The 22,296-nt window shown below is 37.7% G+C and overlaps 2 protein-coding genes across 2 annotated transcripts; both read right to left on the reverse strand.

Moving 5' to 3' along the window:
• Positions 1 to 5,457: 5,457 nt before the first annotated feature.
• LOC101965718 (olfactory receptor 2L13) lies at positions 5,458 to 6,396 on the reverse strand. Its single transcript, XM_013366481.2, has one exon. It carries the CDS (start codon positions 6,394 to 6,396, stop codon positions 5,458 to 5,460), a length of 939 nt encoding a protein of 312 aa, XP_013221935.2.
• Positions 6,397 to 15,887: 9,491 nt separating this feature from the next.
• On the reverse strand, positions 15,888 to 16,863 carry LOC144366659 (olfactory receptor 2L13-like). The gene has a single exon (XM_078021218.1). It carries the CDS (start codon positions 16,847 to 16,849, stop codon positions 15,911 to 15,913), a length of 939 nt encoding a protein of 312 aa, XP_077877344.1. The 5' UTR covers positions 16,850 to 16,863; the 3' UTR covers positions 15,888 to 15,910.
• Positions 16,864 to 22,296: the final 5,433 nt, after the last annotated feature.

Here is a 22,296-nt window from a genome sequence, read left to right on the forward strand (position 1 = left end):
ACTCATGAAAAATTTATCTCCCTTTCCGTTAGCCCCAGGTATCCACCACTCCAATTTCTGTCTCTCTTAATTTGACTACTCTATTTCATGACTAGTTTCTTTCACTAAGAATAATGTTTTCAGTGTTTATTCTTATTGTTGTCTATGTCAATATTTACTTTTTTGTAATCCCAGTGAGTTTTACATTGTGTACATTTACCACATTTTGTTTATCATTCACCTCCAGATGGACATGGCACACAGAGAGTTGTTTTAGCATTTCCTTTGGTTTCTTTGTGTGAATACCCAAAGGTGGAAATGCTGGATCATTTATTAATTCAGGGCTATATTTTTTTTGAGGAATCACTGTATTGTTTTCCACAGTGGTATCACCATTTCAAACTGCCACAAAACCCTGCAAAGCCTCAAGTTTTATACCTTCTTATCGAAACATATTTCATTTTATTTTTGGATGAAACTTTCCTTAGTGAATGTGAAATGGCTTCTCTTTGTGGTTTTGATCTTCAGTTGCCTGATGAGTATAGGGGTCTGTGATAGCTTCCTGCCTGTGGCATGCTTGGTGGCTAGGGAGTTTCTGTCCAAAGACACAGAGTGCCTGGCTGCTGGGAAACTTCTGTGCAAAGACACAGGATACCTGGCTGCTATGGCAATGTCCTTCATAAGGATGCTCTGTGTTAGAGTCTTATCAGCCTCTTTCTTGATCTCAGGCCCACAGCTCCTATGGGGAGCTATGTCATGAACATAGGGACTCACAAATGGAATCAGGGCCATTGAAAATTAAAAGAGCACTTGTTAGACAGCCACAATATTTCACTGAGCCTAAACTTGAATGTAACAGTAACTTTATACAATGGAATTTCCTGAGAGCTACACAAAGCTCCTAACATTGCATATTGCAACTTAGTATGTAACTGAGGAATAAGCAACATAATATTGCTAAGTCTGTAACATGCCTAGTAATACAAGGAACAATATGTATTAATGATGCCAATATAACTTATTGATATAAATAAAGCTAGCAGCTCAGGTGAGCAGCTTTGCTTTTGCCTGTGCACTTTGCTTCTTTCTCCTTTTATTGTCCTTACACCTGTGGTTCCCTTAGTTACAGAGGAACCATGAGCTGCTCCAAGAAGACTGTTTGCACAATGTGAGAAGAACAAGCTAATATTACTGCATACAAGCCTGTACATAGAGCAAATATGTGAGTCCTGCTGCTGAGCTGAACTCTGTGCTAATGCTGCCACCAGCTCAGTCCCTCAGCTTTCATGCATGCTCACAGATGAAATGATGAAAAGTCCACATAGCATAGCACAGCTCTCACAGTGTGGGACACTGTGTATGTGCACAGGTCTCATGTGCCAGGCAGCACTGGGAAGGAAAGAACAAGGGGGTAGGAGGGGAAGGGAAGTACCAAGATATGGAGATTGATGAGAATGTGCTATGGTGGGAATATCTCTCCCCTCCCAATGCATATACCAGGATCCTCACCCTGCATTGATGGTTCTAAGAAGTAGAACCTGTGAACAGTGACTGTAGGGTTATGAACATAGGGACTCACAAATGGAATTAGGGCCATTGAAAATTAGCTCCTAGTAAGCTTGCTCACCCTCCACCATGTGAGGACATAGAACAAAGGCACCATGGATGCAGCCCTCACCAGTCACTGCATCGGCAAGAATAGATTTACATTGCTTACAAGTTTCTTACCTTGAACACATTAAGGTACAATCACAACTTGGATGCACTAAGGTACAATTTCTGCTGTTCTTGTCAGGTGCCACCAAGCATGACACAGGCATGAAGCTATCAGAGACCTCTGTACTCATCAGGCAACTGAAGATCAAAACCATAAAAAGATACTGAATTCAGCAAAGGTTCTGCATACAGGCCCTGTTCTCATTCCAGGCGGTGAATGTTGGAGGGAAGAGGAGCCTGGTCCACTGGTCTCTGACACTCCGTGGCCTTAGGAAACTCATGCATCTCCCTGAACTTCATTTGTTGGAAAGCAAACTGTCAGCATTGTGCCCTGTAATATCAGTAATGCCATCATTGAAACTGAGCAAGCAAATGGAACTCTTATAACACCCATTTAAGGTTGACCTGAGACGCCAGATGAAAAACAATAAAATCACTGCTTCAGGAATTGCCCCAGTAGGTCATGCAAACTGCCTGCTGTCTTTACAACTCTATTTTTTTTCTTAGAACCTTTTTATGGAACTGTCAACCATGACCATAAGATTGGATTTATACAGTAGCTGGTGAACCCATCTTTAAGTGATTTCCAGTTTTCTTAATGACTTGTGCAGATTCCACTTCAAACTTCTTAAGATTTTGATATGAGGTATATCTGAAAAGATCACATTTGAAACAATGCAAGAATTTTCAGAGTGAAATCTAATAATTTTCAGAAATGATTAGATTTGGAAAAGTGTGACATTATCAGTGGATTAGGCCACTAGCTAGGTGGTAACTGAATCAGGTAGGTTGCTCTCTGTGTGCCTTTCGAGTTTATTTATTGCCCTGATTAATGCAGTTTTCTCTCTCTCTCTCTCTCTCTCTCTCTCTCTCTCTCTCTCGCTCTCGCTCTCGCTCTCTCTCTTTCTCTCTCTCCTTCTTGCCTGTATGATGTGCTTCCTGACCTTGGATTCAAAACAATCAAGTTGACTATATAGACTCAGATCTCAGAAACCATGGGTTCCAAATAATATTTTCTTCTCTGTGGTCTTGACATCAGGTCTTTAGGTCATGGCAACACAAAACTGACTAAAACAGAGTTTTAGTATATGGCTCCTCCACATACTAGAATCTACTCAGTCTTTTCACCAAGATTCTGCAAGTCAATCCTATTTTTTATTCCCAGATAAAATTCCTTTTTTGGAGATTCATCTGTCTAATCTAGTTTTAAAATCCCTTTGTTGAAGATTCATCTATCTATATCTAGTTTTTTTTCTGTTTTACTGGTTTTCACACTAATATTCCAAAGATGGGAGACAATGATGTAATTTTCATTATAGTAACTTTTTGCCATCAGTAAACATAGACATGTCCAAAGCCATCAGAAATGATGTTCTGAAATCCTTTCCTAGTAAGTGCTTTGGATCAGGTGAATTATAAAGTAGAGCCCACTGACATGCAAGTAAACCCAGAAGCTCTCCTTCCCCTCAAGTCCCTGACATTCAGAGAAGAAATGTAGAAATCTGTGGCATTGCTCATATTTCTGCAATCTGCTAGCTTCTTTATTAGCATCTACTCCTTATAGTCTTGAATGTTGTGCAATGATGCATCTCAGGGAAACATCAAATCCTCGTCCTCTCAGCATCCTGGTTCCCTACTCAACATGCATAACTGTGGCCACATTTTAACCCAATTGCTAACCTGCAGTCATTATTTTGCACTTCCTTTCATTCATTTTCCCCTTGCAACTGTTAGATGAAAAAATTTATAGCACATGGTATCTATTGAAATTATTTTTAATGTTCACTGTGTCTTTAATATATTGATTTTGGAAAGTTTGATATGAGGAAAAAGAAATGAGTATTTTTTTATCTTTCTCATCACAAATGTAGTTAAGCATTGTGATAACATGGAATGTAGCAACAATTAACTTATATTATCCACCTAAATGCTAATAAGCAGTTTTTCTTGCCTTTAATTCTACAGGAGAAAAATAACTTATGTTAAAGAGTAGATGTATAAGCATCTGAATATTGAGTACTTAATTTATTTTAGTGGACAAAAAGATGTATAAATGTCTCATAAGTTGGATACCGGTTTGATATTTGTGCCTTAACCTGAATTCTTCTATTCCTTTTTCAGAATCCTAAACAATCATAAAACAATTTCACTTTCCAGCCCAATATTAAAATATTGTTTAAATTCTCCTCAAGCCCTGTAGTCACTACCATTAGTTTCTAAAGAACTTCCTAGCCATAGTTAAACTGACATTTACAATCTAATTGTAGCACCCGGGATTCTTAATTCAAGAAATAAATTAATCTCCATTGAGACAAAAAAAGAACATTCTGAAAGATATCTGGTTGCCCATTAAATCTTCAGACACACAGAGGAAGCAGGCTGGATGTGAACACACCAAGAACAGTGCCAGAACAGGCATGAGGCAGCATTATTAGAAGATGTCACCTGGTCAAACCTCACTCCAGGACTCTCAGGTCAAGGCACCTCAACATATCCCATAAGCACAGTTTTCGGGGATGTAGACAGCATATGGGATGGAGAGTTACTCCAGGAAGGATATGGGCTTGTGTTTGATGGCTCATGGAACTGACCAGGCAAACAGGAGGAATGGGATACAGTGTACAGTGATACAAGGCATCCCAGGAGATGTTTGATGTTGGAACTAATGTGCTCTGTTGGAGGCACAGGAATTACTTAGATTTTAGGGAATTGGAGACCATATGTCCAGCTCAGATGAGCCACCGATAACAAATGTCAAGGATAATTTTTTAGTGAAAGCAAGGAACATGGCAAGTACATAGTCACAGAATATGAAAAAGGCAAAGAGAGAAAACTGTGGCCTTGGTACCTGTAGTAGAAAGAGCTTCTTTATGTATTATGTGCCTGGAGAAAGATTACAGATGTAAATAATTATGCTTCCTAGGAGCCATTTGGGTTTCAGTATCTCTACAAAAGATAAAACTAAATGTTAGAAGAATACAAACTTTTTCTTGTTGTTATTTTTGACTTTTTTTCCCCATTGGTACTAGGGATTAAACCCAGAATACTAAACCATTAAGCTACATCCCCAGCCCATTTAATTTGTTTTTGTTTTTATTTTTAGACACATCTGTGTAAGATTCTGAAAGCCATGGTAAGTTGATAAGGCTGCATTTGAATGTGCAATCCTCCTGACTCAACCTCCCAATTTGTGATTTTAGGCAGCACATTCACGTGAAATAGCTGTATTAAGAGTATAATTCCTGGTCCCAAGAATAATAAGCCATATGTGATCCTGAAGGAGAGGACTACTAGCCACCCAGAAGTGCTGGATATTTGGAGACCCAGGCCCCTTGTTGTTGTGGGAAAATTGAAGTGTACACAGTGCAAGCTGCTAACAGGATATAACTCTAAAGACATGCACTGCTGGAAAACATGAAATAAAAACATAGGATACAAGCACAGCAAGATTATAAAGTCAAAAATAGAAATAATATTTCAATATCAGTTTATAATTACTTTAAAATATTATGTGAACAAAGAGCATATTGTATATTACATATAATAGGATAATATCAACACTGTTAATGTTATCATTGAGTTTGCAATTAAATATATTAATTATTAATTATATAATAATATATAATTTAATATCACATTTAAACATGTTACTAGAAATCTAATTACATATGTGGAATAACATACATCTATATGTCAGCAGTGCTCTAGAGAGTTCCAGTCTGCATGGAGAGAAGCCATACAGAGGAGCAGGGATGGCCATGCTCACGTCTTCCTGGAGGAGAACATCCCGCACACTCTTCTCATGGCCCCCAGCACCTCCTTGTTCCTCAGGCTATAGATGATGGGATTGAGCATGGGGGTGAGGATGGTGTAGAAGACAGCCATGTTCTTATCTTCTTCTGGTGAGCGGACATTCTTGGGACGGAGATAAGTGAAGGCAAAAGGAGCATAGTAAAATATCACAACAGTTAAATGTGTGGAGCATGTAGTGAAGGCCTTTCTTCTTCCCTCTTTTGAGCGCATGTGAAAGACAGAAAATATGACCCGTCCATAGGACAAAGTGATTCCAAGGAAAGGAAGGAGGAGGACCAGGACTGCACTAAAAAAAATCATGTACTCATAGATCCAGGTGTCTGTACAGACAAGAAGCAACATGGCTGGGATGTCACAGTAGAAGTGACTGATGGTCCTGGACCTGCAATATGAAAGATGAAGCGCATACACAGTGTGGACTAGGCCATTGAGGGAACCTAGTGTCCAGGACCCAAGGATCATTTTCACACACATTCTTTTGCTCATATATATGTGATAATGGAGGGGGTGACAGATGGCCACAAAGCGGTCATAGGCCATGGAAGCCAGGAGTAAGCCTTCAGAACTTGCCATGGTCACAAAGAAGAAGCTTTGTACACCACAGCCCAGGAAGGAGATACTTTTCTGGCCAGAGAGGAAGTTATACACCATTTTGGGGACTGTGGTAGAGATGTACATCAGGTCCATGAGGGAGAGCTGGCTGAGGAGAAAGTACATGGGGGTGTGGAGCCGGGGGTCCAAGAAAATGAGGGCAGTCATCCCTGAGTTCCCCAAACAGGCGAGAACAAACACAAAGATGATCAGGAGCAAGAGAAGTAGGCCAGTTTGGTTTTGGGGTAACAACCCCAACAAAATGAAATCATTTGAAGTTTGGTTCCATTTCTCCATGAAAACCTAGTTCCTCGAACTCCTTGAAAGTATGTAAAAAATAAAAATTGAACATTAAACATTAATTAAAACAGTAAAAGAGAATAAAAATGAATTGCCTTTATTAGTGTTTGTTTAAAATTAATTGTTGTTTATTTTTTCAATCTGTACCTTTTTCTTGAATTTATTTTAAGACTTGAATAGAATGTTCCTGCCCCAGTTCTCTCTGTAACCATCTCAGCACATCCTAGACACATACATGGTCTTGGAATACAAAGTCTATAAGAGGCACAGGAAACCCAATGAAGAAGTTGGAGCCTTCCTGCCTGCTGACTACAAGCAGGAGCATTCCGAGGACTATACACTAGGCTCAGCCCTGGAGGAAGCCAGGACCCTGCTTTCCCAGCTCCCCAACTCAGCACTCAGATTCATCACAGACATGGCATGTGGGGTGCAGAAGTGCCCTGTGTGCTTGAGTCTGCATCCTCAGTGACCTCAGTTCCTCCACACCTTTAGTGCCTGCAGTCTCCTCCGCACTGGCACTGCTGCAGCTGAGTAAGCCAGGGTCTTTTCCCGGATGCTGTGCTGCTCATCTCCTAAACAGAAGCTGCTCTGCTGGTCCTAGAAGTGGGTCACCATCCAAAGCATTATTCTAACACTGTGAAGGTATTGTGTATCCTATACAATCCACCATGATTATATTATATTCTTTGAGTATTATCTCCTCCCTATGGAAGTTTCAAGTTTCTGAAATTCTAAAAGCACATGGTATTGCTTTGTGCAAGCAAATATCACATGATAAAAATGACCTTAAAATAATGTACAAGACTTTAATTTTAGTTTTCACACCAGCAAACATAACTTCTGTGGTGATGGATTTACAACACTGGTTTTGATAATGGAAACACACACTCAGAGGCTTTTTCTGTGAATTTGTATGATAATTCAACTAATGAAATGTGAGAAGAAATTTTTTTTACATAAGTTTGTAGTGTATGTGCATTAAAAGCAGAACATGAGAACTTTTTGTGGTATTTTTTCACTTCTTTTTATCCTCAAGTTTTAATTTTGTTTTTAGTACCAGGACCTGAACACACGTTATGCTCTAAGTTTATCTTCAATGGTACCATTATTTATTTGGAGACCTATTTTTACATTTACGTTTGTAGGTACAAAGAGTTTAGAGTATCATAAAAAGTTTGATTTCGGTTGCTACAGTAATTATCTTTTTTCTTAAGTTGAAAACTTTCATGAAAACTTTCACAATGGATAAGATTATTCGCTCCAGTACTCCATCTCTAATTAAATTTTAGGAACTAGGACATTGGAGTTACATATGGGGGTATATTTCCATGGATGACCATCAACTTCCTTTATTGGATATTTGACCTTATTTCATGTACCAGAATTTCTTGAAAAACCACTGTCTCAGTTACACTAAACTTGGGAAATACAAGAAGTGTAAAGAAGATGTAAAGTGTAAAGTCTCCCTTTGTCATTTTACAGAGCATACTGCTCAAATACTTACAGTTGAAAAAAATAACCTTCACTTGACAGAACCGAACAATATCACTGCAGCAAGTGTAGGTGGCTAAATTCATTTTGCAAAAGTTACAAGAAAGCAATAGTAATTAATACAAAGAGACTTAATGTCCTTAAAAAAGAGTTAAAATCAGCCCATGACCAATAAGCCAATTGTTTGTCTGAGCCTCAGCCAACTCACTACAACACACACCTGAGATCTGGGATGATGCAATTAACTGAGCATTGTGTTTAGCACAGAGTAGGTCTCACTCCCTTTTCTTCCTTTCATACTTTCAATAGAGAAGACTCAGAAATTCAGACCTTAAATGGAGAAAACCCAGTGAAATGAAGATCACACTACTAGAGAGCAGCATATTCTGAAATTTTAACAGGTTCACATCAACTGATTTTACACTTAAATTGACTCCTGTATTTACAATTTGTTATGGCATGGCTTATTCTTTGTGCAAAATAAATGTTTCCTTATGATAAGAAAATCCTCCTCTCCCAAATATCTTAGTTAAAACTAACGCAAATAAACTTAGTACAATGATAGTATTTTAACTTACACCATCTGAAATCTGGTACTGAGTTTTGAGAGAACTTGTTTTTATTTACAATATTCTCACCTAATAATCCATTGAATACTTTGAAATGTTTAAACCCCAAGCTGTGCTCACACTCTGCCAGGCTAAACAACTAGGTCTCAAACATACCACACTTACTTCTGAAGAGTGGGACAGAAGGATGAACTGCTGCCTCTGATGCACAGAACCTTCCTCCTTCAAGCCTTACATGTCCTTCTTCCTCTAATGGATCCCCAGGGTCCAAGCCCATGGGAGAGAAAACTTGGTCATTTCACCTGACTTTGCTAGTTTCAAGGTGAACTTGGTTGAAGTGTGGGATAAATCAGCCAACCCACTGAGCTGTCACTCTCTCCTGCTGCCCAGAATTAGTCTCTAGAAGGATGAGCTCAGTCATTCCAGAACAGGATGAGGAGCTGTAGGGGTGTTAGGTCATGTCTACTAAATCCTCATGTTTTTTAAGTTAAAACCTGAGGATCAACAAGAAGCAGTGTTGAGCTGGGTGATATCAGCAATAGTAGTGAGAGCAATTACCTTCTATAGTCTAGTCAGATTCTTCAACAAATTATTGGCTGTGGTGGCTGAATTAAATTATGATATGACAAAATATCTTTTTCTATATGAGGAAAGATATTAATTGATTTGTGAAAATGTGAATGAAGAAAGCAATTCTCCTAAAGTAAAGGTTGACTTTGAGGTTATGTAATAAAATGAGGATTTGTAAGCACAGTGGTTTCTACCCGGCATCTCCAAACACTGACTAGGAGATCAAATTGGAAAAAATCCCTTTACACTTTTCTCTTTTACCAATTTTGTTTTGGGTTCCATTGTTTTGTATATTGTGTGTATGGCCATTTTGACCATATTAATACTACCAACCCAAGAAGGGCTGCCTTTCCATTGTCAATGTCTTCTTGTATTTCTTTCTTTAGTGTTTGTAGTTTTCATTGCAGAGATCCTTCAGCCTCTTGATTGAATTCATTCTAAAGTATTTGTTTTTGAAACTCTTGTGAATGGGATAGTATTCCTGATTTCTTTCTCATCAGATTCATTATCAGACTATAGTAAAACAGTTGTTTATGCATTTTGTTCTTGTGTCTGGCAACTTTGCTGAATGTATTTATCTGTGTTAGAAGTCTTCTAGTGGAGTTTGAAGGGTCTTCTACATATAGTATCATGTCATCAGCAAATAGATAATATGAATTATTTCTTACCTATTTGTATAGTCTCAGTTTCCTTGTCTTATGTCATGTCTCCTGAATCAGATTCAAGACACATGTGGAATAGTAGATGTAAGAGTGTCCATTCTTGCCATGCTCCTGATTTTACAGAAAATCCTTATTTTTTTTTTCCATTCAGTACGATGTTGGCATCGGAGTTTTCATTCATTTCCTTTAAACTGTGGAGGTAAATGTCTTGTATTCCTTTCACTGTTGTGGTAAGTTTTTTCCACATATTCAACATTAATGAATACTGGATTTTTTGAATGCTTTTTCTGCATTTATTGAGGTGATTATGTAATAATTGTCTTTAATTCCACTTATGTGGTGGATTATAGTTATTGATTTGTGTGTAGAACCAAATCTGCATAACTGGGGTAACACTTGTTCATGGTGGCCTTAATGTGATTTTACATGTGATTTAGTCATATTTTATTTTATTGGGGGATTTTTCATGTGTGTTTACTAAGTACATTCTTCTGAAGTTTTCTTTTCTTGATGTGTCTTTGTCTGGTTTTGTTGCCAGGGTGATATTGGCTCAATAGAATGAACTGGTAGTGTTTCCTCTCTTTCTATTTATGGGATAGTTTGACGAGGATTTAACTTTAAGGTCTGGTAGAACTACTATGGGAACCCATCCAGTACAGCAGTTTGTCTTTCAAAAGGCTGTTGTTCTCTGCTTCAATCTCATTGCTTGATATTAGTCTACTTAGGTTTTCTGTATCTTTCTGGCTCAATTTAAGAAGGTCCTATGTGTCTAGGAATGTTTCCATGTCTTTAGTATTTTCCAACTTCTTAGAGTATAAGTTTTCAAAATAGTTTCTGATGATCCTCTGGATTTCAGTAGTGTCTGTGGTGATATTTTTTTTTAAGTTGGATTTTGTAATTGAGCCATTTCTTCTTGTTTTTAGTTAGTTTGGCTAAAAGTTCAAAAAAACCAACTCTTTCTTTCATCAACCATTTTTTAAATCTTAATTTCATAGTTTTTGTCTCTGCTTTCAATTTTTAACTATTTTCTACTGAATTTGGTGTTGGTTTGGTCTTTTTTTATGTCCCAGAGATGTAAAGTTAGATTATTTATTTGGTGTCTTTCAAACTCAATGACATGAATTTTCTGCTTAGGCCTGCATTTATACTTTCGTAGAGATTTTGATAAATTGTTTAATCTCATTTATTGCTCAGTATTTTCTAATTTCTCACCTGATTAATTCTGCTATCCATTTATCATTCAAAGGCACATTATATAATCTCCAGGTCTTATTATAGTTTCTGATTTTTAATGTATCATTGATTTTTAATTTTATTACATTAAGGTATACTTGTGTAAACATGCCATAGTGAATCTCATCACCATGTACATCCACAAGACAGCAATTTTAAAATTACTTAATGAAGAAACAGAAAGATCAGTGGAGTAGAGGGAAGAAAATGGGGGATTGTAAGGTGGGGGCAAGTAGGGGAAGTACTGGTGACTGAATTAGAACAAATTATATTTATGCTTTTATAATTATGTCAAAATGAACTCCATTGTCTTGCATATCTAAAACGAATGCACACAAATAAAAACTATTTAGAATCCTTAAGAAACAAAGACAACTAAAGGAATGCACAAGCTTTTCAATCAAATAATAGCAAAAAAATTCCAAACTTTAGGAATGAAATTGAAATTCAAATGCAAGGTATATTTAGAATCCTGAATCAGAAAGATTAAAAAAATCCACTTTAAAATAAAAATGCCTAAAAGATATAATAAGGATATAGTTTTAAAAGCCACAAGAGATTAATACAGATCACATTTACAGGCAAGCCAATCAGGAATTTCAACTGATTTTCCTTCCCAGACAGTAAAAACAGGTGTCCAATAAGAATGTCATGCTGAGAAAAAATACCTATCAAGCTTGAAGATGAAATAAAAGTTTACCATGACAAGAAGAAATAAAAACAATTCACAGTGACTAAGCTTGCATTCCTAAATTATATGTTGAAATATTTCATCCCAAAGAAATGAAAAATAGAAATCAGAACCTTCCTAAGATCCAATTCTACTAGAAGAAAATCAATTGTAAGAATCAAATCTGAATTAACCATTAGAAATAAATCAAATTGGCAGAAAATACAAATCATCTCTCTATAATAATATTGACTATAAATGGTCTAAGCATTCTAGTTGAAGACTTAGATTTGCAGAATGGTTTTACAAGAAACAAAACAAAACAACAACAAACCACCCTCATTATATTTTAATAAGAGACTCACCTTAAAGACAAAGATACCCACAGAGTGAAGATGAAAGAGTGGAAGAGATATGTGAAGCAAACAGAACCAAAAGCAAGCAGGCATTGCTACTCATTTCAAAGTAGATTTTAAGCCAAAAATGATCAGGAGATACACTTTCTGCTTATTAAAGAAATAATCCAAAGAGAAAGATTATGATTGTAAGTATTTATGATCCAAATGTTGATGTACATATGTAGATAAAACACATCTTTTCAATATGACAAATTAAATTGACCACAATAATACACTACTGGGTGATTTAACATGCTTTCTCCAATAGATAAGGTATCTAGATATAAACGAGGTAATGATCTTCAGAACTAAAAATACTTTTAGTCACATGAACCTACCAGACATCTGTAGAATATTTCATTCGCTGAAAAATGAATTCATTTTTTTTTCTTGGAGGCATATGGAACCAACTCTAAAATAGATCATAATATTTGGCATAAGTCAAGTCTTTGTTAATAATCTGCTTACATCTCATGTAGACACTACTACTCATGGATAAGACCATGTCTGACAAATGAGGCTTTCCTTTTCCTTATTACATGTTGTGTGACTACTAGATGTATAAAGGAAAGTCAACATGTATGAACCAAGAGGTGTCAGTTATTCTTAGCAAATGTTAGAGGATAATTTTAATTACATTTATTTTGGGAAAAAATTTTCAGTTTATTTTTGTGAGGTAGCCTGGAATGTTTGTAAGCTGAAAGATCATGTTTTGTAGTACACGCTAAAAAATTACATTAATTTAATTTCAGCTGTATGTAGGAAGCTTTTTTTCATCTTTTATTCTGAAGGACCATTTTTCAGGCCACAGCAGTCATCCAGGCTCCAGATGCCAAGAAGAGAGGGTTCCCTTTGTTGCTGGAATCTCATAAGAGCCATTGGGAAGACACCAATAATGGTCACACTGGAGCAAATGCAGCCCAGGGGCTGGTTCTGAGTAGTTCACATCCAGAATGGTGAAAGTAAAGTCTGTGGAGGATTAGAATCTGCACTGTTAAGAGTGGAATTTATGAAAGGCCCTGAGAACAGAAATCCAGCAAAAATGGATAACTCCCAGGAACAAAGGATGGGATCAAACCTAAATCACCCATCTACAGAGCTCCAAAGGCCAGCCAAGACTAAATTCCAACAACCATAACTTCTGAATTAGAACTCTACCCCACCTCCTCTACAGGAGTACACAATTTTCTAGCAATCCCCAATCTATTTTATTCTATACTGAGAAATAGCAAGCTAAGAGATAGGACTTTGGATCCTACCCACAACAGCTGACTATGATCCAAGACTTGGATTTAACACCACAGCTCCCAATTAGTAAAAGGACAAAAAGCCATCCTTGCTAGTGCTTTAGTCTGCCTTGGCAAAAATAAACTCTTTATTTCCCACTAAGTTTTTTAAATTTATTTCGCATATTAAACCATTTTTAAAAATTTTTTTCAACTTAATTTGGTCTTTCTTTACTTTTTAAATTCTGCATTGGTGTGTGTGTGTGTGTGTGTGTGTGTGTGTGTGTGTGTGTGTGTGTTTGTGTGTGTGTGTGTGCTTGTGCTCTACTTCCCAAAGGTTCAAGTATATTTATATACATATATGTGTGTTCAAATATATGTTTGTATATGTTTGAATAGATATGTGTGTATACAATATATATAGAATGAAACAATGAAATATATATATATATATATATATATATATATATATATATAAAATGATTTTCTTTCTCTTTGATGGCTTCCTTCTTTACCCATTTACTAGGTAACCATGGTTTGATGTAGGTGGGGTAAAATTATTGGTGGGATTAAGTTGCAATAATGTAAACTTATTTCTTTGTTCCAAACGTGGCTTTTGTTCCTCTTACTGCACTGTCTTCACTATATTCCCCCAGTAATAACTAATTTTTTCTGTTTTTTTCTCTGACTCTCTTTTAATATTTTATTACTCTAAGTTATTTTTTCTCTCTTTTTAACAGCAATTATCTGCTTCCTATCTCTACCCCTCCTCTGTACACTTTTCACAAATTCCAAACTTTCTTTTTCTTTCCTACCCTATCTTCTTTACAATTAACAAACTAATTCCAGTCTCTGAAAAAATTATATAGTCTGTGTAATTCCTACCTCATACATGTTGTTGGCATTATTAATACATTGGATGATGTGGTAGATTCCTGCTGTTGAATGTCTGATCTAGTTCACAGTTTCCTATTGCTAGTGATGATGTTAAATGCTGACCTCACCATTCCTACATAGGTGGCAATTTGGGTTATAGATGTCATAGTAGACACAAAACATTTATTCTAATGAACACTTTTTTTGTGTCATCTCTAGCTGAGGTTCATACATAGTCATTCCTCCTACAGATGGGCACAGAGCTGTGATCAGCTTTCTGAAGGACTTATTCTGGCTCTATGGAATCTATCACCTAAAGCTTCCTGATAAAAGTGACCTGGCACCTGGTTTATTCTGAAAGGTCAGGACACACATGATATCTCAGGTAGAGAAGATAAGAAGTCATTCCAAATTCTGCACAGCACGATAAAGAGTGATGAAGATCTTAGAGGAAGGCATTTTTTGTGTATGTGTTAAATCTATCTTTATTAGTTCATTTCATTTAGAGGCTTCAAAGTCCAATCAGGTTTCTTAGAAAACTTCCTGCAAAATAAACTTTAGGAGGCTCTATTGGAAAAATCCCCACCCTGTGTGCACCTGGCAGATAGATAAAATTTAATAAAATCAGACTCACTTTGTAATGGTCTTTATTCCAGAATCACTTTGATTCAAGGGAGGAATTTGTAGGGAGAACATCTGTGTTTTAGTGAATGTTGCATGACCTGGGCTCCGCAGGACTCTCCCCCTTGGTCCCCAACTCCTACCCTAGGAACCTGGGTGCTCTTGACTATATCTTCAAATCTCTGTGATTCAGTTACTCACAGCCCTGGGTGTGAGGCCACGTATTATGATCCCAGCGCTTGTTCTATGGCATGCTCCTTTATTGGTTGCCGAAAGGACAATTGGCCAGAAATTGCATTGGCGGCAGTGTATAATCTGCTTAGCTACCGCCGGAGTATATAGGTATGGTAACTGCTTCTTGCTTGATCTCTGGAGGTCATGATTCATGACTCCAAAGCCAAACTCTCCTCTACCCTGTTACATGCAAATAACTTGTCAAAGAATTCATAAAAGAGAACAGTATTATTTTGTCCCCATGAAAGAATGAACATTTTTCCATATTATATTGCAAGGAGAATAATTCGAGATGTAATAATGGTGAATTCTAGGAACCACTTCAACTTATTTATTTCTGCAAGTATTAAAACTAACTTTTACAAGAAAAACAAATGGCTATTTTTAAGAGTTTGGAGTACACTTGTTTATCCCAAGAACAGGGAACAGAGAACAACAAGGCACATTAGGTCCTAAAGGAGAGGACTGCAAGTTAACAAAAGGTACTAACTTTAGTTGACACTGGCCACATGTGACATTGGGACACTTGATATTTGAAAAGTTCAAGTTGCTATGGTATATATACTTGACACAACGCTAAGCAAAATTAGAATAAAATGATATATACAAACAGTAAGAATTCATTTAAAATATGTATAAATGATAAATATCAATAAGAGTACCAATATTGTATAAATATTACTCTATGAAACAAGATACTATATATAATATAGTATAATATGAAATTAATTGATTGATAATATTCATATTAATTGTAACATTTTAATCAAATATATAATAATTATTATATTTATATATAGTAATCAATATATTATCTAATTAATTTTAACTGATGAATATCTCAGTAGAAATCTAGTTATATGTGTGGATCATATTATACATCTAAAGGTCAGCATTGCTCTAAAGAGTTACAGTCTGCAAAAAAAATAAAAGCAATGCAGAGAAGCAGGGACAGCCATTCTCATTTTTTCCTGGAGGAGAGCATCCCCCACACTCTCCTCATGGCCCCCAGCACCTCCTTGTTCCTCAGGCTGTAGACAATGGGATTGAGCATGGGGGTGAGGATGGTGTAGAAGACAGCCAGGTTCTTATCTTCTGTTGGTGAGCGGACATTTTTGGGCCGGAGATAAGTGTAGACAAAAGGAGCATAGTAAAATGTCACCACGGTTAAATGTGTGGAGCACGTGGTGAAGGCCTTTTTTCTTCCCTCTTTTGAGCGCATGTGGAAGACAGCAAAAAGGACCCGTCCATAAGAGGCCGTGATGCCAAGGAAAGGAAAGAGGAGAAACAGGACTGCACTCACAAAGAGCATGTACTCATAGATTGAGGTGTCCATGCAGACCAGAGGCATCATGGATGGGACCTCACAGAAGAAATGATTGATGGCCCTAGACCTACAATAAGGAAGATGAAGGGTATAGGTGGTATACACCAGAGAGTGAATGGACCCCAGTATCCAGGTTCCTGTGATCATCTTCAAGCACTTTCTTTTACTCATGCGGACAGGATAGTGTAGGGGGTGGCAGATGGCCACAAAGCGATCATAGGCCATTGAGGCCAGGAGTAAGCCTTCAGAACATGCAATGGTTATAAAGAAGAACATTTGCACACCACAGCCCAGGAAGGAAATGCTCCTCTGGTCGGAGAGGAAGTTGTATGCCATCTTAGGGACAATGGAGGAGATGTACATCAGGTCCATGAGGGAGAGCTGGCTGAGGAGAAAGTACATGGGGGTGTGAAGCCGGGGGTCCAAGAAGATGAGGGCAGTTATTCCGGAGTTCCCCACCAAGGCAAGAACAAATGCAAATATGATAAGGAGCAAAAGAAGTAGGCCAGTTTGGTTTGGGGGTAATAGCCCCAACAAAATAAAATCCTTTGAAGTTTGGTTCCATTTCTCCATGAAAACACACTCCTTTAATTTCTTTGAAATGTAAACAAAATAAGAACTTAACCTGAAATGAAACAGAAAAGGAAAAGAAAAATGAATCATCTTCATTAGTGTTTGTATAGAAGGAATTAATTTTTCTCCAACAGTGTAGCTTTTGTTGAATTGATTTTGAGACCTAAACTCAATGTTCCTGTCCAGTTCTCACAGATATCCATCTCACCAAGTCATAGACAGATATATATCTTATGTCTTAAGATATAAACTCGAGTACCACTTGTGTTAAACCTAGTGAGGTAGCTGGAGCCTTCCTGCCTGATGACTACTGACAGGAGCTTTCCTAGGACTATGCACCAGGCTAAGCCCAGAGGAAGCCAGGATCCTGCTTTCCCAGCTCCCCAACTCACACTCAGGTTCTCCACAGGCTGTGGGGCACAGAAGTACCCTGTGTTCTTGAGTCTGCATCCTCAGTGACCTCGCCTCCTCCACACCTTTAGTGCCTGCTCTCCCCTCCCAGCTGGCACTGCTGCAGCTGAGAAAGCCAGGGTCTTCTCCCAGAGCTGTGCTGCTCACCTAAACAGAAGCTGCTCTGCTGACCCTCAAAATGGGTCACCACCCAAAGGTCTTGTTCTTCAACATAATTTTTTTTTGTCCTGTAAGATCTATCATAATTATAATGTGCCCTCTGATAGTTTCTCTTCCCTCCGTATTTCTACTTGCTTATCCCCTATGAACTCTAAACCAATCATAGAAATTCATAAATATGTTTTCTTTTCTTCATATAAGAAATAATACATGATAAAAGTGACAGATCAAATGATGTGGAACGTAGTTTTCCCCAGTTTTTTTAACATGCAGAATTTAATTTGACTTATTTATACAAACATGAAGTACATCGTTTTCTAATTAAGTTTCTAGTCTTATGGTTGTACATCTTGTGGAATTTCACTGTGGTGTATTCATATGTGAACATAGCAGCCTTAGGTCAGATTCATTCCACATTTTTCCTATTCCCTTCTTTCTACCTTGACTTGATTCACTTTTGTCTAATTCACCAAACTTCTATTCTTCCTCTGCCCCCTTGCTGTGAGTTAGTATTTGCATACAGAGAGTACACCTGATCTTTGAATTCAAGGGTTTGCCTTATTTCACTTAGCACAATAGTTTCCACTTCCATCCATTTACTGGCAAAACACCATTGTTTTCAGAGCACCATTTAGAATCTGCATGGTAAAGAAAAATGTAGCATGAGTATAGATAAGGGGGATATTCTTGTTTCTATAGGAATCTTAAATGTACCGACTTTGTTTACTAGTCTTCTTATTACATCATTTACTATAATGTGTTCATAGCCCAAATTCTGTAAATTCAGGCATTAATGACCTCATTTTAAAAATATGAACAATAGAACTTATTGATGTGAATAAGTACATTTTCAAATTAAGTCATCTTAGGTATCATACTATGAGCCTATGTGCCTACTTCTTAAACATTTGCTGATCCCTTAGAAAATGCTTAATCTGTATCCCACAATTCACTCAATTCAATTTGTGTTAGTCTTGATCTCCTTTAGAGATCATGCCTAATAACATGTTTGAGGTGAGGTAGGAGCACATGAATCTTGGGCTGTTGGTTTTATCTCCCTGTGCTGTAGTTTAGTTCTCACCAGTACAGGCAGGAGGGTGGATCTTATGCTGAGCTGTGCAAGTAGGAAGCATGTGAGCAGTGGTGCCTTAAGAATTATAGCTAACGTGTTTGAATTCTCATCTTCAGAGTTAATCATTAAAGTAAAAGGCATTAATCATTTAGAGTGAAAATCAAAGTTAGATAAAATGAGCAAAATTCCCTTTCTAAATAATATTGTTTTACTTTTTGTGCCCATGCTTTTACTTGGGAATTCATACCTGTAACTTCACTCTTAAGAGCCTCTCTTTACGCTTTGTTTCATTCCAGTTCTGGTTCTTATTCTTTCTATCATTATTCTCCCAAATATTCAAGAATTGTGACTTATATTTCCAGTCTATGTGTTTTGACATCTTTATTTATCTAGACTTGATATGAGATTTTCCATTTTATATGTTTGTATTTTTCCGCCTTAAAGAAATATTGACTATACATCCTTTCCAAACTATTAAACTGGATAGTCATCTTGCATTATCAATTTTTCAAAAGAAAGAAAAGCTATTTAGAGTTTGATTCCATCATTCATATTTACTAACTTAAAATGAATTGCCCTACTTATACCTCTGGTAAAAATAAATGAAAGTAGAAAGTGAGTTTATTGGGAAAATGTGAAGGCATGTTGATAGTTGTCTAATTGACAAATACCAATAGGTAAATATACATGGAGCACAGAATCACAAGACAACAGGAAAGTTGGGAGATTGGCTTCCTAACTTTATGAACAAAATTTATGACCTCATAGAGAGGATAAACACAAGAACCTCAGCATGTGACACATTTGATTCTTCAAATTATGGGTTGATTAATGCCAGTGTTCCTGGCTATTGACTTGATTTAATGGTTAACATAGACAACATTCCACACTCTGGAGCTCATAGTTAGTGGGTGACACAGACAAAAGAGCAGCAGCTCAAATGAATGCTGTGAGGTATGTGCACATTAGTAATAGAAAGAATAATAGAGCAGGGAGGAAGGACAGAGGGACAGCTGGGCAGCAGCATTGAAAAAGCCACTCCAAGGAGATGCTGCTGGAGTCCTCAGGCTCTAGAACACTCTGCACAGACTGAAGAGCAGGGCCAGCACTGGAGGGAGCCTACCTGGGTCATCAGGACAGCAGCAGACCAGGAGGGCTTGGAAGCTCAGGCCCCAGGGCAATTGTGCAGGAGGAGTGAGGACTTAGACTCTGCTCTGGACCAGGTGAGAGGTCAATGAGTTTGACATGAGGTCAGGTCCCCTTCTGGAGCTCACACTGGAGGCTCTGGATGAGAAGAGAGCTGAGAGGAGGAGCCCACAGCAGAAATGGGGCAGCGGGCAATGAGGACAGCTGGGGCTACCTGGGTTCAGCAAAGGAAGCTAAGCATGCCAGGGACCCCCTAGGCCTGGGCACATCAGCAAACTGGGTGCTGCTTAGGGACTAGGTGGGACCCATTGAATTTTCTGTCTCTGCCCCCTGACTCGGGGGCTATTGCATAGTAGGCTCTCAGCAATTTTGCTGATTAACTGAACCAAATAATAGCCTCAGAGTAAATTAATATGAGTTAAAACTAATGAAATGTCCGTATAAAATTTTTTGACGGGATCAGTCTATAGTATCTGTGCTTTGAAAAACAGGACATGAAAGTCTCCTGTGCTACTTCCCCCCTTCGTTTAATCATCCAATTTCAGACAAATAAAGGTGTGAACATAGCTAGTAGTACCAAGATCTGTATACACAGTCTCCTGCAAGTTTATGTCTTCCATGTCCAGTCATTTGTTAGGAATACCTATATTTGTATTGAAAGTATCACATACAGAGAGTTAAAAGATGTTCATGGTGATTGATATATTAATTTCTTTTTACATTGATTGAAACCTTATGATAAGAAAACCTTACCAACCAAATATCTTCTTAGTTTAAGCTAATACAAATTAACTTATCACAATAATAGTATTTTGACATACATTTTGTAAAATTCTTGAGACTGGGGTTTGAGATAAAAAGTTATTTTTAATTACAACATTCCCACCAAATAGTCCATTGAATTCTTTAAAATGTTTAAACCCCAAGCTGTGCTGACATTCTGCCAGGCTAAACAACTAGGTCCTGTCACTGAGCAGCTGGCCTGGATCTCACCCAGCTCTCCTGATTTGAGGAGCCAAAGGCACCAGGAGGGAGTTCTCAGAACACACTCAGTGCCCATGGCTCCCCCCTCTAGTATTCTCTTATGCTGAACTCTCAGAGCTCCTCACCTTGAGAGCTGCTTCCTTATTGCTTTGCTCAGTCATCTCCCTCTGCTCTTCCCTTGTTCCAGTAAAACAGACTCAAACATGCCACACTTACTTCTGGAGAGTGGACAGAAGGATGAACTGCTGTCTCTGATGCACAGAACCTTCCTCCTTCAAGCCTTACATGTCCTTCTTCCTGTAATGGATCCCCAGGGTCCAAGCCCATGGGAGAGAAAACTTGGTCATTTCACCTGACTTTGCTAATTTCATGGTGAACTTGGTTGAAGTGTGGAATAAATCAGCCAACCCACTGAGCTGCCACTCTCTCCTGCTGCCCAGAAATAGTCTCAAGAGGGATGAGCTCAGTCATTCCAGAACAGGATGAGGAGCTGTAGGGGTGTTAGGTCATGTCTAATAAAACCTCCTGTTTTGTAAGTTAAAACCTGAGGATCAACAAGAAGCAGTGTTGAGCTGGGTGGTATCAGCAATAGTAGTGAGAGCAATTACCTTCTATACTCTAGTCAGATTCTTCAAGAAATTATTGGCTGTGGTGGCTGAATTAAATTATGATATTACGAAATATCTTTTTCTATATGAGTAAAGATATGAATTGATTTGTGAAAATGTGAATGAAGAAGGCAATTCTCCTAAACTAAAGTTTGACTTTGAGGTTTTGTGATAAAATGAGGATTTGGAAACATAGTGGTTTCTACCAGGCAGCTCCAAACACTGACTAGGAGATCAAATTGGAAAAATCCCTTAACACTTTTCTCTCTTATCAATGTCTTTGTTTTTAATATTTGGTATAAGAGGCTGTGCCTAGGGATGCTTAAACAATGTGCCACATACTCAGCCCTTTTTCTATGTTTTATTTTGAGACAGGATCTCACTATGTTGCTCTGGGCCTTGCTAAATTTCTGAGCCTGGCTTTAAGCTTTTGATCCTGCTCCCTCAGCCTCCTAAGCTGCTAGAATTACAGGCATGTGCCACCAACCCTGACAGTTGTCAACTCTTTAAACAAGACCAATTGGAGGGATGTTCTGGGAACTCCATAGAAGTATGCATGCAGATGTTTGCTCCCTGTTGTATGGGTAGCAGTGATAGATGTGAGGATCTCTTCCTGTCCTGGCCAGGGAATGGTACATTTCACGTCACCTGTGGGACTTAACTGTGACCCAGATCTCATCATATATGAAGAAAATATTCACCTTTTGACTTTCTGAGTCTGTCTTTTTCACAGAGTATGATTTTTTCTTGTTTCATCAATTTACTGTCAAATGCCATAACTTCCATTTTTCTTTATGGCTGAGTAAAACTCCATTGTGTATGTATAGCAAATTTGCTTTATTTATTCATCTCTTGAGAGGCACCTGAGTTGTTCTTATATTATGGGCATTATGAATTTTCCCGCTATAATCATTGATTTTCCTATAGACTTTTGATGAACTTCCACACAGCTTTCAAAGTGGTTTCATTTATATATAGTCCTATTAACAATGCATGAGTGTATTTTCCCCATATCTTCACCAGAATTATTATTACTTATATTCTTGATAATGCCCTTTATGATTGGA

The sequence above is a fragment of the Ictidomys tridecemlineatus genome, chromosome 1 (genome assembly GCF_052094955.1).
Source record: "Ictidomys tridecemlineatus isolate mIctTri1 chromosome 1, mIctTri1.hap1, whole genome shotgun sequence".
NCBI lineage: Eukaryota > Metazoa > Chordata > Mammalia > Rodentia > Sciuridae > Ictidomys > Ictidomys tridecemlineatus.

Coding starts and splice junctions, on each gene's coding strand:
- LOC144366659 (XM_078021218.1), bottom strand. CDS start 16,849: ATGGAGAAATGGAACCAAACTTCAAAGGATTTTATTTTGTTGGGGCTA.
- LOC101965718 (XM_013366481.2), bottom strand. CDS start 6,396: ATGGAGAAATGGAACCAAACTTCAAATGATTTCATTTTGTTGGGGTTG.